Source organism: Ziziphus jujuba, chromosome 9 (assembly GCF_031755915.1).
Source record: "Ziziphus jujuba cultivar Dongzao chromosome 9, ASM3175591v1".
NCBI classification, from domain to species: Eukaryota; Viridiplantae; Streptophyta; class Magnoliopsida; order Rosales; family Rhamnaceae; genus Ziziphus; species Ziziphus jujuba.
In genome coordinates this window covers 7,116,531-7,134,175 of record NC_083387.1, presented here as the reverse complement: position 1 = coordinate 7,134,175, position 17,645 = coordinate 7,116,531, and the positions used below count along the sequence as shown (strand labels likewise).

General features: G+C 32.6%; 2 protein-coding genes across 5 annotated transcripts; both read left to right on the top strand.

The window, feature by feature from the left end:
• Positions 1–1,709: 1,709 nt before the first annotated feature.
• LOC107426473 (ethylene-responsive transcription factor-like protein At4g13040) lies at positions 1,710–7,452 on the top strand. 4 transcript variants are annotated; one of them, XM_016036671.4, is made up of 7 exons: positions 1,710–2,025; positions 3,508–3,618; positions 3,801–3,928; positions 4,313–4,409; positions 5,944–6,124; positions 6,842–6,963; positions 7,098–7,452. In XM_016036671.4, the coding sequence occupies exons 2-7, from the start codon at positions 3,576–3,578 to the stop codon at positions 7,235–7,237; spliced, it is 711 nt and encodes a 236-aa protein (XP_015892157.3). In that variant the 5' UTR covers positions 1,710–2,025; positions 3,508–3,575; the 3' UTR covers positions 7,238–7,452. The 4 variants fall into 4 exon arrangements, with proteins under 4 accessions (XP_015892157.3, XP_015892159.3, XP_024933624.3 ...); XM_016036673.4 differs by having other exon boundaries at positions 1,711–2,025; positions 4,316–4,409; XM_025077856.3 differs by lacking the exon at positions 1,710–2,025 and adding an exon at positions 2,044–2,514.
• Positions 7,453–8,445: 993 nt separating this feature from the next.
• LOC107426580 (dolichol-phosphate mannose synthase subunit 3) lies at positions 8,446–13,239 on the top strand. The gene is made up of 4 exons (XM_016036802.4): positions 8,446–8,619; positions 12,316–12,442; positions 12,552–12,659; positions 12,963–13,239. The coding sequence occupies exons 2-4, from the start codon at positions 12,341–12,343 to the stop codon at positions 13,023–13,025; spliced, it is 273 nt and encodes a 90-aa protein (XP_015892288.3). The 5' UTR covers positions 8,446–8,619; positions 12,316–12,340; the 3' UTR covers positions 13,026–13,239.
• The last annotated feature ends 4,406 nt before the right edge of the window (positions 13,240–17,645 follow it).

Here is a 17,645-nt window from a genome sequence, read left to right as displayed (position 1 = left end):
AACATAAAGCAATCTTGTGAAAATTAAAGAGAGGGAGAGAATACAGTCTAGTGCATGATTTAACAATATTATTAGTACTTTTTGATACGCTCTAAAACCACCTGAATATTGATTTCTCAAATATTAAGGAAAGAAAAAAATAAAATAAAAATGGAGACAAATTTAAATGTTATATATTCATTTGTACGGGAATATTAATAATACTAATTTAATATAAAGTATTCAAGCAAAAAAAAAAAAAAATATATATATATATATATATAAAGTACTATATGGTATATATAATAGTAATCGTACTTAATTGTTGTACGATCAAAAGGACTAATAAACGGATCAACTGTATATATTTCCAGGAAAAAAAAAACAAAAAGAAAAAAAAAAAAAAACCCGAAAGATCAACTGTATATATAATAGTAGTCGTACATTTCAAAATAACAAACGTTGAGCTTTAAAGCTCAACTGTATTTTTTATTTTATTTTTTATTTTGGTTGGTAAATTAAAGCTCAACTGTTTTAAGATCACGAATTGGATTTAAACTGATAAAATCACATTAATAATTTCTTTTTAAATAAATCACGTCAACATATTTAAAAAAAAAAAAAATTGTACACAACTTTCCTGTTTTATGCACCTTTTTAGTTTAGTCTATTTCTTTTTTTTGGTAAATAGTTTAGCCTATTTCAATGCCAAACAAAACGATTCATCAAATATTTTACTTCCCTTTGTTTCCAAATAATAATAATACTAATAATAAAGATATTAAGAATCTAGTCGAACCCATTGTTGGTTGAGATTCTTATGTCTTGCTTATCCGTTTCTGGGCAGCATCTTTATCATATTGCGCCTACCTTCGGCTTTGAATAGCTTTTTGTAACATCACACAGGATTCTAAAGGAATTTTTTTCCTTTTTTTTTTCTTTCATAATTATTGGATTTATATTGAAACATAGAATTATAAATTCATATAAGATTGATATAATGATTTTATTATTGAATTTTTTTTATCATTTCAATCGTTTAACAATTGATATTTTTTAATTACTATACCAATTATTTTATTTAAAATTTTAGTATGTTATTAAATTTATATTAGTTTATTTATTAATTTTAAAATTTTAATAAATAACTATGAATTTATAAAAGAATATTTGTCTTAAAATCACCGCATTACTATGATCAATCTTTGTTTAAAAAAAAAAAAAAAAAAGAAAGAAAGAGAGAGACCTATATATCTATTCAAATATGCATTATATACTGGGAATAAGAATGGCTTATCATTCATGATAAATTACAAATGTTATATAGAAGCTATCCCATAGAGCCTAGGAGATGATTTGTGTATACATACATATCATAGGTGGACTTTTTATTTATTTTTTTATTTTTAAAAGGATGTATGTGGACTTGTAAATAATATAAAGTAAAACTACCAAAAGGTTTTAGTAATTTTCCGATTTCCACTTTGAAAACTATTTTAAAACCAACAAAATAGAAACAAAAAAACAGAAATAATTAGGGGCAATTGTGTAAACCAACAATGCTTAAAGATACCTAGCTTCCAAGGTATTTGCGAAGATTCAAAGGGGCAGTGCTGAAATTTCAACCAAGTAAAGTACAAAGAAGCCTACGTGCCCTTTCTCTTATTCAACTTTCTCTCTCCAAAAGACCATCCTCTCTCTCTCTCTCTCTCTCTCTCTCTCTCTCTCTTTCTCTAATTCCATAATACCACCACCAGTCCACCACCACCCTCTTCTCCAAACACAAACAAAAAGGAAAAAAAAAAAAAAAAAAAGGGATGGAAAAAAGAGAGAAAATAGAAAAACAAAAGGTGGTAGATGCATGAGCCACAATACACACAATCTCTCTTTTTACATCCCCACCACCTTCCCTTCCTGAAATCCGACGCCTTTTTCTTGCTTTGCCTGCATATCTTTGCTAATAACCCCCTTCTGCTCTGATTCTTCTCCTCGGTCTCCACGCACCAACCCATACCAGCCGCCACCTTCTTCTCTCTGCCTCTTCAGGTACAAAAACACAATGACCTGCTCTTTTTTCTAATGCGTTGTTTTGGTCCTTGCTTTGGTCCATGCTTAGCTTTGCTTTTTGTTTTTACTGAGTCTATGGCAATGGGCATTTTGCGTTGACGGGCTTTTGAGCTTCGAAAACTGTTCTTTTTCTCTTGTTGGTTTAATGGGTTCCTCTTAATTTTCGTGTTTTGGGATGTTTTGACTGTGTTTTCTTGGTGTCTATTTTGTATCTGGGCATCTGGGTTTGTGGCCCTTTGAGAAAGGTGGTAGGTTGGTATGGTTGACTTAACACGCAAAGGACAGAGATTAGTAAGTTCTTGTAAATGAGATGTTTTGGTGTGTATGTTGGTTCTTGGAAATCTAATTTCGCTTATCATGATGTGTGATTTGGACTTTCTGAGTGTGGACTGTAAAAGGGAATCGTCAATATGCAAGTTGAAGATGGCTGCTCTGCTTGCTAACCCAGAATTGACGCCATTGAAGCAGGTCTTGGGTTGTTGGTGCTAATTTGTTTCTATTCTTCTTCCGTGATGGTCTTGGATTATGTAGTTAAATAATCAATGACGTTGTTTCTTTTGTAACTTAATTTAAATCGCAAGTTGATTGGTATGGTTGTAGGAAGGTTTAAGGGGAAAAAAGTCAATCTTGCTTTCTTTCTTTTTCCTTAATGTTTTCTTGCTACAGTGGGAGTAGTAAGATGTTGTTACTCAGGCAATGGAACCGTGGCCAACCGTGAATACCAATTTTCTCAGTCCTTTACAGTCTGTTGTAGGATATGGGATCGAAAATTTACTGTTAGACGGATAATCTTTTATTCTATAGATCATATATATTTTCTTTAAAAAAACCTTATATAATTTATATTGTTTGAGAATTTTTCTGTCGAGCATTGTCAGCTGTCACATTGTAGTAACAGTTCATTCCTGTCAGTTTGTTTCCATGGCTGTCTTTCGGTGGTTTATTCTTTTCAAAAAGAAAACAGCTTTGAAGGCTATGGTTTATAGGAAGATCTGATTGATGAAGGTGGTATTTGCATTACTGGAACAGTCCTAGGCAGACTTTACCACCAGCCAGCCTTCACCCTTTTTCCGTGCAGGCTTAGAGAGGCATGTGCAGAGTAGATGCTGTCAGTGTTAGGAATTAGGATGTTCCAATTGACTACATGAGTAGGTCCACTTAGCTTAACTGGAAGAGACTTGTAAGCGTTGTATAACCTTAGAAGAGGTAGTTTGTTTATCTTCTATGTCTTTAGTTTCGTGATATTCATATTCCTATTATTTATTGCAATGGTATATTGTTTATTCCTTTTTATATTTGCTTCTACTTTTAATTTATGTGTAAACTTAATGTGAGAATATATTGAAGTGTTATATCCAAGATTCTGTTTCTTCATGATGGTTTTAATCGTATAGTGTTTGCCATCTAAAAATTTTATTTTATAAGTACCTCACTAAAAAGGCTCCTGCTTCTTGTATCCAGGAGTAAGGTGATATATAGAAAGACTATAAAGTGACTGTTTTGCATTGCCAAGAAAATTGCATACAACTATGGTGAGCTTAAGAAGGCGCAAACTCTTGGGACTATGCTCTGGTAAACATCAGTCGAAGATATTTGTAACAAGAATAATTCATAGAATCTTATTAAGCTCATCTTATCTGTCCTTCATGTCATTGCTTCTTGATAAGACGGGTTCTGGTGAATCGCAATCTATTGCAATAGGTTTTGCTTTATAACCAAATGTTATCATTTACCAACTTGGTGTGTCTTTTCAGGAAGAAGTTCTTTCCTAGATCCACTTCCTAGGTTTTCTAGCAATGGAATTGCTCCTGCAAATTCCCAATACACCAGACCTGTCAGTGTGCATCCCATGCCTTCAGATGATGCTGACCATCTAGAGCTTGTAAGGATGGATTATAGCCTTGATAATTAAATCTCATACGTCTGAGGGAGCAATATTTTCTTTGAAGACATTGCATATAGTATTTGTTGTTCTTCCTTCACATGAGTCTATTATGTTCTGTTATGAACATTTGGTTATTTAGATACTCATCGACCTATATTGTTGCTAATTTCCTAGTCAATCATTGCTTGCATCTTATGGTCACGTTAACTGGCATACATGCACAAATAATTACACTTGTACATTCTTTGCAACTAGTGCCTTGAGCACATAAGAATTACGTGTTTACTAAATATAATATAAAGTGACTGATACTGATACTGTTTTTTAATATGTAATATTTATGTTATATACTTACATCTGTTTGATTCTTTGGTCCATTAGCAGAAAATGAGTGCAAAAGTAGGACCTGGATCATCAAATGTATCTGGTTCTAGTTTCTCTAGCATATCCAAAGATCAGCATAACCAGCCAGTTGCAGGTAACAATTTCAAATAAATTTGTGATGTATGCTTGAGCTGAAACCAATCAACTGGAGTTGAAAGTCTATATGGAATGTCTCTACAAGAAGCGAATATGCATTTCTGTTATTTTCTTTAATTTATTATCAGTATGATTGTACAATGCTGGGAGAAATCAAGTATTAAAAGAAGAAGAAGCTGAGATAGAACTAAGTAATGTAGAAAGAATGGGACAAGAAGACATGTAATTATGGTAATTGTTATGGATGAAGATGATGAAAATGGTTTTTAATTAGACTACTGTAACTCCAAATGAATGCCTTCAAGTCATTGACTTCATTGATTTCCAGATTAATATTGTTTTATGCAATTTTGTTGTGTGAGCAATTCTTATGTAAGGAAACTTAGAGATCTCTTGATGAAGAATAGGTAGTTCCTATAATGATTATGACTCTTTCTATGCAGTATCTGCACACTCTTTTCATCCACAGGATAGATCCTTCTATAACTCAACATTACCATTGTGTGTGTGTGTTCATAGATGAATTTCAGGATGGAGATATCTCCTATATATACTAAAGCATTGATCCTAAACTCTTTATTGGCTGTGGTTGCTATGAAATTCTTAATAGAGATGCCATAGTACTACTTTAGATGTGATCCAATATTCAAGTTATCTTTTAAGTTTAGCTAACAACAATGTATATAGATTGTATAATTTGATTTTAAGGGTAACTAACATCGAGAAAGGAGTTGTTTTATACTATTTCTTATAACTGTGCTCAGGTAGCAGAATACTATACATGTCACCAATCTTAGTATTGATGTAAGTTTCCCTTTTGTTGACATTCATCAATCTCTTCTTTTGCTGCTATCAGTGTACCTTAGAATTGAGTCTATGGAAGCCCTTATTGACATAATGCTGGTTCTATGTTTTTACCATTATATTACAACATAAATCTCCAAATCATAAAGATCTAATTTTCATGAGTCAGAAAGCCACAATTAGATATTGGAGTTTCAGGGATATGCATATGGCAAAACTAATATTTTCCGCATGAAAATTGTAAATGGTCCTTTAATAAAAAATTTATATAGCATATGTTGCTTCTGCAGGAAAGTTCCTGTATTCAATAGCTTCCTATCATGAGGATTTTGTACTCCCTCTTTGCATATTAAACCAATTTTTAATGTGGTAGTCTGTTCTTCAAAAATCAAAAGATACAGATTCCAAATTTCCTAATCTTTATATATCCTTATAAATTGATTGTTTTTATTGTGAAGGAACTATTCCAATTTCTTCTTGAAGGTGATGGGCATAGATGATTATGGTCACTTTTCCATTTTTTTGCACACTTTGATGAACATGGTTTTACAAATCCTCTTTGATGCTATCAGTAAAGATTTTAGGTGTGTATGAGCGTTTATGAAGATATTTCTTTGAAATAGTTTCATAGTTGGACTGCTAGAAAATATGTTTGTAAGTGCAATATTTTGGATTCTGTCTGTGCTGCATTTTGAGTTCTGTTACAATGTGGTATTTCTATTTTATAGGCCCACCAATAAAGCGCAGAAAGCGACACAGGAGAAAGCATTTTCAGAACCAAGAACCATGCCTGATGAGAGGTGTCTATTTCAAAAATATGAAATGGCAGGCTGCAATAAAAGTTGACAAGAAACAAATCCATTTGGGTACTGTTGGTTCACAAGAAGAGGCTGCACACCTGTATGACAGGTAACTTACACCTCATTTATACTGACAATTTATATTCCTTTACCAAATTATTGTTCGAAATATGCAGAATAAAGATCTTGTTTCATTAGATGATAGACAAATGAGTGTTCCACAAATTCTTTATGCAAATGCTGATGTGCAAGATTAAACCTCTTAATAAGTCAATTAGTGCAGTGGAAATTGTAATCAAGTGACTTGTTTTCAAACAAGCTGATTTTACTGCTCTGTTGAACGAGAAAACACTAAAAAGTGAGAACAGGCTGATTTTACTAATTTGACCATACGGTTAGAAATTAACCAGCAAGATTAAGAGATGTACAACATATTACCTAAAATAAGTATGCATTAGAAAGAGAAATATTGAGGCTGGGACTTGGGAGGAAGAAGTCAGTTAAGCGGTAGTTTTTATAGTGTTTCGGCATAGAATTTAACATCTTTTGGTGGAGATAAATTAGTTTTCTTAGATGTAGATGTTAAGCTACCATGATACTCGTTATTATAAACATCAAATGCTTATTTCTTCTGCTTCAATCTTTGTTTGAGCTTTATAGAGTTGGGAAGGCTTCTTGTGTCTGTGTGTTCTGTTATAGGGCCCTATTATGTCTTTCATTTCTGATGTGTTAATAGAAATAAATCTTTCCCACATGCTAAATTAAGTTTATGTAAGATTGCGGCATTTTAAAACAAGTGCAACTCACTGATCCTATTTGTTTGCAGAGCTGCTTTCATGTGTGGGAGGGAGCCGAACTTCGAGCTATCAGAGGAAGAGAAACAAGAACTGAGGAAATTCAAATGGGAAGAGTTCTTAGCAATGACTCGCCATGCAATAACAAATAAAAGTAAACTTTCCTCTCGAGGCTGTCATTATTATTATTTTTATTATTATTATTATTTATTATTTTTTTTCCTCTTTTTGCATAATTTATATACTTGTACCTTTAATGGGTTTGCCTAAATTAATTTAATATTTCAGAACATAGAAGAAGGCTTGGGGCAGAGTCACAGAAGAGGTCTGAGCCTTCTCGATTGCAAAATGGTGATTGGGAAGGAAAGAATGAAGTCAATGATCTCTCGGCTTCAGAAGATATGGAGCCAGATACCTCAGCCTCTTGAAATAATTACGGTTCAAGCACAAGGCTGAAATTTTCAGTTCTAACAGTTAAGTTTCTAGTTTATAGGCCTCCAATTTTTTGGTGTATAAAGGTCCATATTAGGGCCAATGATGGTAGATTAATTAACTTCTAGTAATCAAATTCCAATAAAAGAGTTATATATATATATATATATATATATATTATTCATAATAGTCAATAATCATTTCGTAATTATCTTGTTGGCTTCAGAAAACTTGCTAGTCTACAACTTTTTTCTGCCCATTGCAAACTTTCTAACTCCTTATATGCAGTTTTTATGTACATGAAGAATGCTTTAGAATTTGGTTCCATCAAAAGAAATAGTCCCTCTTGGCTGTGATTTACTTATAATTTTTTTTTTTTTTCCAAACCTTTTGTGAATTCCTAGGAAAACTTGGCAATGCAAATTACCTTTGAGCGTAAGCTTTACCAATTTGTTAATCCATAATGACCTAGTATAATATAAAGCAATGTGAACAGAAGAGGCATAATTTCTGTCTACTCAACGGGTCTCACAAATCAAAACCAAACAAGTAAACAAATTAAATGTTATACAACGATTAATTATCCCAGTTGTCATGTTACTTAGTTAAATATTCTCTTGAAAAATTTTCTAATATAAGCAAAATTAAATCTCTTAGTTTGTATGAAATTAAATATATATATATATATATATATATATATATATATTTTTTTTTTTTTGGAATAAATGTATAAATTGGTTGCAAGCTCGTGTGTGTGAAGGTTTGTATATAGCAAAATTTTTAGCTTACAATTTTGGTGAAAATTCTATCAACAAAAGAATATATATATATATATATATATATTTATTTATATATGTATATTTTTAATATATAAATGGAAACTTTTTGAGTTTGGAAGTGAATAGAAGTTTTACAAAAATCATTGATATAGCCTCTCGTGTGCAGCCTTGTATCTCTTTAAAAATAATTATCAACTTATTTAACAAATTTAATAATTTAATTAATTTGTTTGTTATTCTTGTTGTACTTCGAGGGAAAATTGGAATTAAAAAATATTTTTTTTGTTTTGTGTACGCAAGATTGGTTTGCTACTTTTGCTTTTTGATTTGGGATTTTTGTAATTAATTAATTCAATCACAATTTGTTTGTAAATTGTATTAATTTAATATATATATATATATATGTTTATTTAAACGTTTCGCAGCCTGAACTTTTCAAGACTGCTTCCGGGGCAAAACGCAATTTACCTAATTTACATAAAAGTAGCGGCCGCCTCCCGTCTCCCGCCTCCATCTCATCGTCTTCTTCATCTTCTTTTTCTTTCAACCTCTCGCCGGCGGCTATTTCGACGATCTCTGCCTCCGGCCGAAGCTCAAAGGTAAACTCTCTTTCTTTCTTTTCTCTGCGCATTTCTGACCAAAATTGCTTAATTTTTACAAATCTAAGAGTTTAATCCTTTACTTGGAATATCTTATATATTCCCTATTCTTAGTGCATTAGTATATTAGTTTCCTTCCATCGTTGAATCGAACAGTAGTTGGAATCCCATTTTCCTCCAACTATTCATTTATTTATTTTTTGGTTTGAAATTGTTTGATGAGTTAATTTTTGCGCATGTTAAGGAAAACCCCGAAGTTTTAAGCTTCATTCTTTTTTTTTTTTTTTAATTAAAATTTTCTATGCGCTTTGATGCATCTTTGTTATTCGGTTAGTGGTGTTTGCTAAATGATTAATATTTGGAGAATCTAGTGATAAGTAGCTCAATACTAAGATATAGGAGATTTCCCAATTTGTATTTCCAAATGATGATTGGACATTGCGCATGGGCTTTGATTTCCACTTCACTGTTATGTTGAAATGGATGAATGAAATTAATCTCATTTTGACTCGTCCCATCTGATGGATGTAGTTGATTCCTCATTGATTCTTAAGCAATTATTGGGACGTATTTATTTGGACTATGAAATTCATCTTAATTATCTTTTACCATGATGTTGTTAATAGGCCTAAACCCTTCAATTCAGCATTTTGATATTACGTCAAAATACATGAGCTTTTCACCTGACATGATGCATTCTTTTGGGACTTTTATGCACGTACACACACATGTATATATCTATATATATATATATATATGATGTTACCCATTGATTTTCATAGATTATCTTTTAGACTTGAATTTGATATTTCAGGGTTATATCCTCACATCATTAGTTATTTTAAAAATTTTATTCTGGGTTTTGTGTCATTTTTGTGGAGCACTCTTATTGTTGTGTATCATTTTTACTTGTCTATGGGGGATCTAGAGCCCTATATAATATATATATATATATATATATATATTTCTGTTTGTTACAATTGCTGGGCTCACAGGATGTAGCCTCCTCTTTCCTTAACCCCTCCTGCTTTGGGTTGGGGATTAAACTGCTCATGTAAAAGTAAGCTATGTGCCATTTCCTATAGGGGAGGGGAGACATAACTTTATGTTGTAGTTATTGATCTACTTTGTAATTTGTGCTTTCATATTTAAGCAGCTTAGGTTTAAGAAGGGGGTGATTCCAATTTCAAACTGAAACTGCCAAATGATGCTGGGGTATTGCGCATGGGCTTTGAATTCCAGTATGCTATTATTGTGCACTGGAACAATGAAATAATTTCATGATCCTTCCCTTTTGATGGCAGCTTTTATACATAAGATCTATGTTGCTTGGACTCGTGTGTGGGTGTTGGGTATGGGTAGATATAAGTGTCGGATTCGTTAATTTTCAAAATTTAGAATACGGGAATACGGATGATAAGTATCCAAAATTTTGGGTATGGGTAGATATAAGTGTCGGATTCGTTAATTTTCAAAATTTAGAATACGGAAATACGGATGATAAGTATCCAAAATTTGGATACGGGTTGGGGAATGCGTTTGACAAAAATAAAATAAATTTATATAAATTTTTATCTTCATATGAATCATATCTATGGACAAGTATTAACTACATAATAATATATAGAAAACTCGTAATATGAAAATTCAACATATTTGATTGGAGGCATATTAAATATGTAAAATTATAGCAGAAAACAAAAATATAAAATATATTATTTATTAAAAAATTAATAATTTATTTAGCTGTCATTTTCTATATTTCTATTAGAAAATTAATATTTTATTTAATTTTGATTTTTATATTTATGTTTTTTTTTTTTGGTATAGAATTCTATTATATTTTGTTAAAATTTAGGAGTTCCCAATAATATCCGAACGATAGAAATTTTATTTCTTCTCCGCACTGATGATTAAAATAATAATAATAATAATAATAGTAATAATAATAAAATTAAAAATAATAATTTTTTATCTAATTTTGTAATTAATATGTTACGTATACACATTGGTAAGTGTATAGAAGACAGATCCACTGCCTGATGCTTCTTTTCTCTATGCTTTTCTTCAATACTTTCTCCTCCCTCATCTCTTTTCAGTTCTCTCATCTCTTTTCAATTCCACCATGGAAACTGAGCCAGCAAGAATCTCTGTTCTCTTTTTATGCCAATTTGGATATTTTTTGTTTTTTATCTTTTTGTCCATTTCTTTCTTCTTTCTTCTTTCCCCTCTTTACAGATGCTTTTCTCTCTTTTCTCTCCATGGATGGATTTTTTATTTTTTCCATGAAAGTTTTGTAAATGTTGATTGTATGAAATAGCTGCATCCATTTTTTCCATGGTGTATCCATAACGGATTCTGCATTGGTATCCATGTCGTGTCATGTCGACACGGCTGCTTCGATGATTTTGAAGAATCCGAGTATCACAGCATAAGATTACATTCTGTTTTTACGTGAAGATAAAGATGCATGTGAATCCAAAAGCATTATATTATATTTGTTTTGAAGATATTCCCAAAGTTCATGATCATCGGTTGATTTGAAAGTACAACATATAGGTGTCTAATTTTGGGATGAGCACTATTATAGAATTTTTACCTTATTTGGAGCTGTGATGCTCGAACTCTTCAAAATCATCGAAGCATCCGTGTTGACACGGATACGGGTCCGAAATCCATTTCGGATACACCATGAGAAAAATGGATATGGCTGTTTCGTACAATCAACATTTACAGAGCTTCCATGGAGAAAATAAAGAATCCAGAAAAATGAGAGAAAAGAGAGAGAAAAGCATCTGTAAAGAGGGGAAAGAAGAAAGAAGAAAGAGATAGGAAAAAAAAAAAAAAGAAAAGTATCCGAGTTGGCATAAAAAGAGAGAACAGAGATTCTTGCTGGTTTAGTTCTATGATGAAATTGAAAAGAGATGAGAGAGGAAAAATGATTGAAGAAAAGCATAGGGAAGAGAAGCATCGGGCAGTGGGATCTGTCTTACTAGTGTGACTTTAAAAGCTTTGAGAAGAAAACATACACCTAATCTATTAATTACAAAATTAGATAAAAATTTGTTGTTTTTAATTTTATTATTATTATTATTATTTAATCATCAGCAAAGAAGAGATGAGATTCCCATCTTTTGAATATTATTGGGAACTCTTAAATTTTAACAAAATATAATAGAATTCTATCCAAAAAAAAATAAATATTAATTTAAATATGGAAAATGACAGTTAAATAAATTATTAATTTTTTAATAAATAATATATTTTATAATTTTTTTCTGCTACAATTTTACATATTTAATATACCTTCAATCAAATATGTTGAATTTTCATATTATAAGTTTTCTATATATTATTATATAGTTAATATTTGCCCATAGATATAATTCATATGAAGATAAAAAATTTATATAAAATTTCTTTATTTTTGTCAAATGCATCCCCACATCGGTATCCAAATTTTGGATATTTATTATTCGGATGCTATATTCTAAACTTTGAGAATTAACAAATCTGACTCTTAAATATATATCCGTACCCAACACCCGCACCCGAGTTCGAGCAACATAGATTTGGAGACTAGAATTAGATAGTGATACACCTTGAGGCTTTTATATTTTTATTATTCTATCCTTCTTCTTTTTATTTTTATTTATTTTTTTCTCACTTTTCACGAAGTTATTTTATCTTATGCAGAAGTCAGGATCTTTATTATAAAACAATGAAGCATATCATAAAAATAATTACATTGCTGGTGGCCATATCCGCCTTTTGGATAGGCCTCTTGCAGGCATCTGTTATTCCAAGCAGTCATACTTGGTTGGTGAGTTATATCATCTTCCGGTTGGTTTATTTTGCCACTAGTTTGCTTGTTTTTATTTTTTTTGTTTTTTAGATAATGATTACCGTGTATTGTTTTCATGTTCTCCCAGCTACCAATATATTTTATTGTGTCTCTAGGATGCTATGGTCTTTTAATGGTTGGAGTTGGTCTCATGCGATTTCCAACTTGTCCTCAAGAAGCACTGCTGTTACAGCAGGTATGTAACTTATAATTTTCACATTGCTGGATCATCTTTGATCTTTAAAGGAGGGCCGTGAATCTTTTCAGCTATATATCGCGTTTATGGTTTTTCTTGCGTTTATTCAAGATTCAATTTGCCAAGTATCCAAATATAATTAAGGAATGAAAACAGGCTGCTAAAAAAAACATTATAGGGAATAAAAAAGGAAAAAAGAAAAAGAAATTTCTTTCAAGCTTTTTTTTTTTTTGTTTTGGTTCCTTATTAATTAAGATTCATTTCAATGTGATTTATGAATTTATTTTTAAATGTGTCTTGTAGGACATAGTGGAGGCCAAGGATTTTCTGAAGCAAAAAGGTGTTGATGTGGGTGGCAGCGATTGACGCTATGAGCAGATGTCGGTTGTTTGGTGATGTAGAATTTCATATAATGACAGGGCTTGTTGTGAACGTTTCTCATTTTTTGAGTCGGCAAATTTACTACCACCTGATTGAAAATTGGAATTTGGGAAAGATGTGGTGGATTAGGCAGTAAAATCCTTTCGGGTGTTTCCAACTTTTTACAGTAAATATACATGTGAGGAGAAAATTTGACTGACGGCTGATTTTGATATGCTACACGTTAAGAGTAGAGAATAGTGATGGGTTCTTCGCGTTTCCTGTTCTCTCTTAAAAGGAAAAACAAAACTTATATTCAGTTCTTAGTGTCAAACCAAATGGGATTAACGTCACTCCTTTTATGTCACGGAAAGCCAGCTTAACAAATTAGACGAAGAAGATCGACAAAAAAATTAAAATTAACCAACGAAGAGATATTTTCAACAAGTCTCTTTTCACAGGTTAAACAAAGGCAGCCGTATTGTTTATATCATTAACCGTCTTAAAATACTTTTAATCCAAAAAAAAAAAAAAAAAAAACCTTCTAAGTATTGCGAGAACATTTTTTATTCCATAAATAGAAATATTATGCATATCTTTAAAAAAATAGAAATATTATGATATTTCGATGAAAAATATATGTAAATTTATTGAATGCAGTTGGTGAATATATATGGAAATTCCAACCATAATTGTAAGGTAAGGACCGTTTGAAGGGTTTTTCCCATGAATAGCCACCTTACAACTCCATTTTAGAAAAATAGCAAAATTTTTTTTTTTTTTTAAAACTAGCCACTTTGGGACAAAAATACCCTTGATAAAATTGAAAATTACACAAAAGCTTTCCTTTCTTCTACACAGCCGTTCGTTCGTGGGGGTGGGGTTTATACAAAACTGTTCGTGAGGTTTCTCTAAACTCTTTGCATCTCATCGCCTCTCACTCTCATTTTTTTGTATTTTCTCATATCTCAAACTAAAATCAGGTAAAAATTTTATCTTTTTTCTTATTAGATGAAAGTAAGGAAATATGTTTTGTTTTTTCTCTTTCTATTTTTTCTTGTAAGTTTTATTAGTTTAGGGTTTTTTAAGCTTTTTATTTGATATGGGTATGCAAGAAATTGATTTATGAGATGTTCTATGTGATTTTAAAGATACTTTAGGTGGCATATGGTTTGAAAATGGGAGAAATTTTGTGTAAAACTGAAAAATCGCGAAAAACAGTAAAAACGGAGGAAATTTGGCGAAAAAGATGAATTTCCGCCAATTTCCTCCAGTTTGTCAGTTTTCGCAAATTTCCGCCATTTTTCCGCCAGTTTTCCGCCAGTTTTCGGCCAATTTTCCATCAGTTTTCCGCCAGTAGGAAAAAGCTATATTTGGCCCCAAAAAAAAAACAGAATCAACTTTTTTAATACAGTTAATATGTTTGTTTAATATTATTCAAAATTTTATATATTTATTGATTTAGTTTAACGTTATTCATTTAATTTTGTAGTCAAATGGAAGATGATGACATTGTAATTGCGGTTTTATACAATGGAACATTGGTACAAAATGATAGTGGTGATTGGGAATATCGAAATGGTAAAAATGTAATGGTTTCCGTCGGCAAGAGATGCACAAAATCAGAGTTAGAGGATGAGATTTTCAATTGTATTGAGATAGATCGAAATGAATATTTGCTAAAGCTAAAATGGATATATGGACGATGTGCAGAAAAGTTGGATCCTACAGAAATACGATGTGATAGGGATGTGAAATGCCTTCTTCAAGAAGTGAGGAATGGAGGGATGACAATGATGCGGCCTCCATTGTATGTTGAGGTGATTTCAAAAGTTGAACATGTATGTAGAAATGTTCATCAAACAGCATTTGCTTCGGATAGTGGGAGTAATCTTCATTCTTTTTCTTGTCCTCCAATTGGCGGTCGTCTACCACAAGCTTCCGGTACTGAACCAATTCAGGCTACATCTCAGGAAATTATGGTTCAAGAAACTCAGTTTAGAGATAAAGTTGATGTTCGTGGGGGGGCCTGGACATCATTTAACATTCACGAAGGAGTTGATGTTGGAGGTAACTATGCTGAACGGTTTCCTAACGACGAGGAGTATGAGCAGTTGCATCATATTGATCATGATGAGAATTACAATGCAGCAGGGGATGATGTTGGTCATAATGATGTAGATTTTGATCATGAGTTACCGGATAATGATAATGATATGCATCCTGAAATGAACAATGAAGGAGTTGATGATGTTAGGGTTCATCGTGCTACAAGTGACCACATATCATCGAGCAACAGAAGTGGTTCTATGGCCATATTTTCGTCAAAGTTCACTGGCTGTGAGAGCATAGTAGTTGGACAATTATTTCGCAACAAACGTGACCTACAGAATAAACTGAGTATCTATTGCATGCGAGAAAATAAGGAGTTCAAGGTGACACGATCAACTACACAACGGTATGAGGTTGTATGCTTGGAAAATACTTGTAAATGGCGACTACGTGCAACCACATTTAAAAATGGAGAAATATTTATTGTGAGAATTTTTGATAATGTACACAGTTGCTCGTTAGATATCGTGCATCGAGAACACAAGCAAGCCAGTAGCCGGGTTATCGGGCAATGTATCAAATCTAAATATGAAGGTATTGCACGTGTTTACAAACCCAAAGAAATTCAACATGATTTTTTGCAGAAATATGGGGTGAATATAAGCTACAACAAAGCATGGAGAGGTAAAGAGTATGCACTTAACAGTGTTAGGGGATCTCCAGAGGAGAATTTTGCTAAGTTACCTGCCTACTGTTTTGAGTTAGTGTCGAAGAACCCTGGGACTGTTACACGTATCAAAACAGACGATAATAACAATTTTGTATATTTCTTTATGGCGATTGGAGCAAGCATTAGGGGATTTAAATCCCACATAAGACCCGTATTGGCTGTTGATGCAACTACATTGAAAGGGAAATACAAAGGGTACATGTATATTGCATCGGGCATGGATGGCAATAAGCAAATATATCCTTTGGCTTTCGGCATTGGAGATGGAGAGAACGAGCAAGCATATACATGGTTTTTCCAAAACCTGAAGGATGCCATCAGAGATTTTCCAGATTTGGTGTTTGTGAGTGATAGACACCCCGCTATTGAAAGGGCATTACGCAAAGTTTTTCCCAATGCATACCATGCGTTGTGCACGTACCATATAAGCAGAAATATTAAAGCAAATGGACATGCGAAAGATGAATCAATAATACAATGTTTCATGCTCGCAGCTAGTGCATATTTGGTTGAAGATTTTGAGTTTTATATGGGGCAAATTGAGGCAAAAAACAGTAGGGCTGCCCAGTACATTCGATCATGTGACCCTACAAGGTGGGCACGTTTTCTTTGTCCATGTAGAAGGTACACTATCATGACCACCAATATTGCAGAAAGCTTGAATGGCATTCTGCTAGATGCTAGAGAGATGCCAATAGTAGCATTAATAGAGCACATACGGGATTTACTGCAAAGGTGGTTTTATGAGCGACGTACTGCAGGTGCAAAATTGACAATGCCTGTGACTGACCATATGGAAGAGCAACTCACACTACGAAATTTGGAGTCCATCGGACTACGTGTGAAAGCCATTAATATGCATGAATTTCTTGTGGAAGGTGGGAGTTTGAGGGGTACAGCTAATCTCCAATCAAAAACATGCTCATGCAAAGTCTTCGATCTTGATCAATATCCTTGTGATCATTGTATTGCCGCTTGCAGAGACCGAAAAATTGCTCCTTATGGCATGTGTTCTCATTACTACACCGCGGATGCATATCGTGCAGCTTATGCTGAGTCCATTTATCCTTTGTTAGATGAAAAACAGTGGCATGTCCCGAATGACGTGGCAAGTCGCATTGTTCTTCCACCAAGATGGACACGTAGGCGAGCCGGTAGACCGAGGATGCAACGCATACCATCCGAAGGTGAAGATGTTATTGGACGTAGATGTAGCCGATGCGGTGGTGTTGGACATTATAAGCAGAGATGTACGAATCCATTGTCTTATGCTTCGAATTAAAAAGTTTTAATTTAGTGTTATGGTTTAATATGTTTTGATAATTATTTCATATCTTTTTTTTTTTTTGAATTTAATCCTAAATGAAAAGATGCTTTCTGGAATTGATTTTCAATCTTTAGTTTACATATCATTTTATGAAATGTCCAAATGATTTTGAAAATAAAAACAAACATATATCAATTTTATTTTTATTTAAAATGGTTATTGATTTTAAATGTCACTACATTTTTTGTTAATTCCATCTTCATCTTATATAATATTTGTCTCCACTCCCATACAATTAGTTATGTCTAACCAGTCATAAGCCAGATCTCAACATGAACACCAAGAAAAACAACTAACACTCCAGTTAAACTAACACATTCTCAAAAACACATAAAACCTTCAACAAATATATAGATATACATATAGATATTTCAGATACCCGCGTTATTTTTTATAACGCATTTATTTAAAAGAGTGACAAAGATCGAACCGGAGAGGACTTCTGGTCAATTTAACGAGCAACTTCTGCAGTAAAAGTCAAGTCCTCCACAAGACGAAAGACTCTTTATATCTGAAC

What these genes read in the sequence shown, in the direction of transcription:
- LOC107426473 (XM_016036671.4), top strand. Translation starts at nt 3,576, where the DNA reads ATGGTGAGCTTAAGAAGGCGCAAACTCTTGGGACTATGCTCTG. An exon ending in GCATAACCAGCCAGTTGCAG is followed by an intron (nt 4,410 to 5,943) that starts GTAACAATTTCA and finishes TCTATTTTATAG; the next exon opens with GCCCACCAATAAAGCGCAGA. An exon ending in CCATGCAATAACAAATAAAA is followed by an intron (nt 6,964 to 7,097) that starts GTAAACTTTCCT and finishes TTAATATTTCAG; the next exon opens with AACATAGAAGAAGGCTTGGG.
- LOC107426580 (XM_016036802.4), top strand. Translation starts at nt 12,341, where the DNA reads ATGAAGCATATCATAAAAATAATTACATTGCTGGTGGCCATATCCGCC. An exon ending in CAAGCAGTCATACTTGGTTG is followed by an intron (nt 12,443 to 12,551) that starts GTGAGTTATATC and finishes ATGTTCTCCCAG; the next exon opens with CTACCAATATATTTTATTGT. An exon ending in AAGCACTGCTGTTACAGCAG is followed by an intron (nt 12,660 to 12,962) that starts GTATGTAACTTA and finishes TGTGTCTTGTAG; the next exon opens with GACATAGTGGAGGCCAAGGA.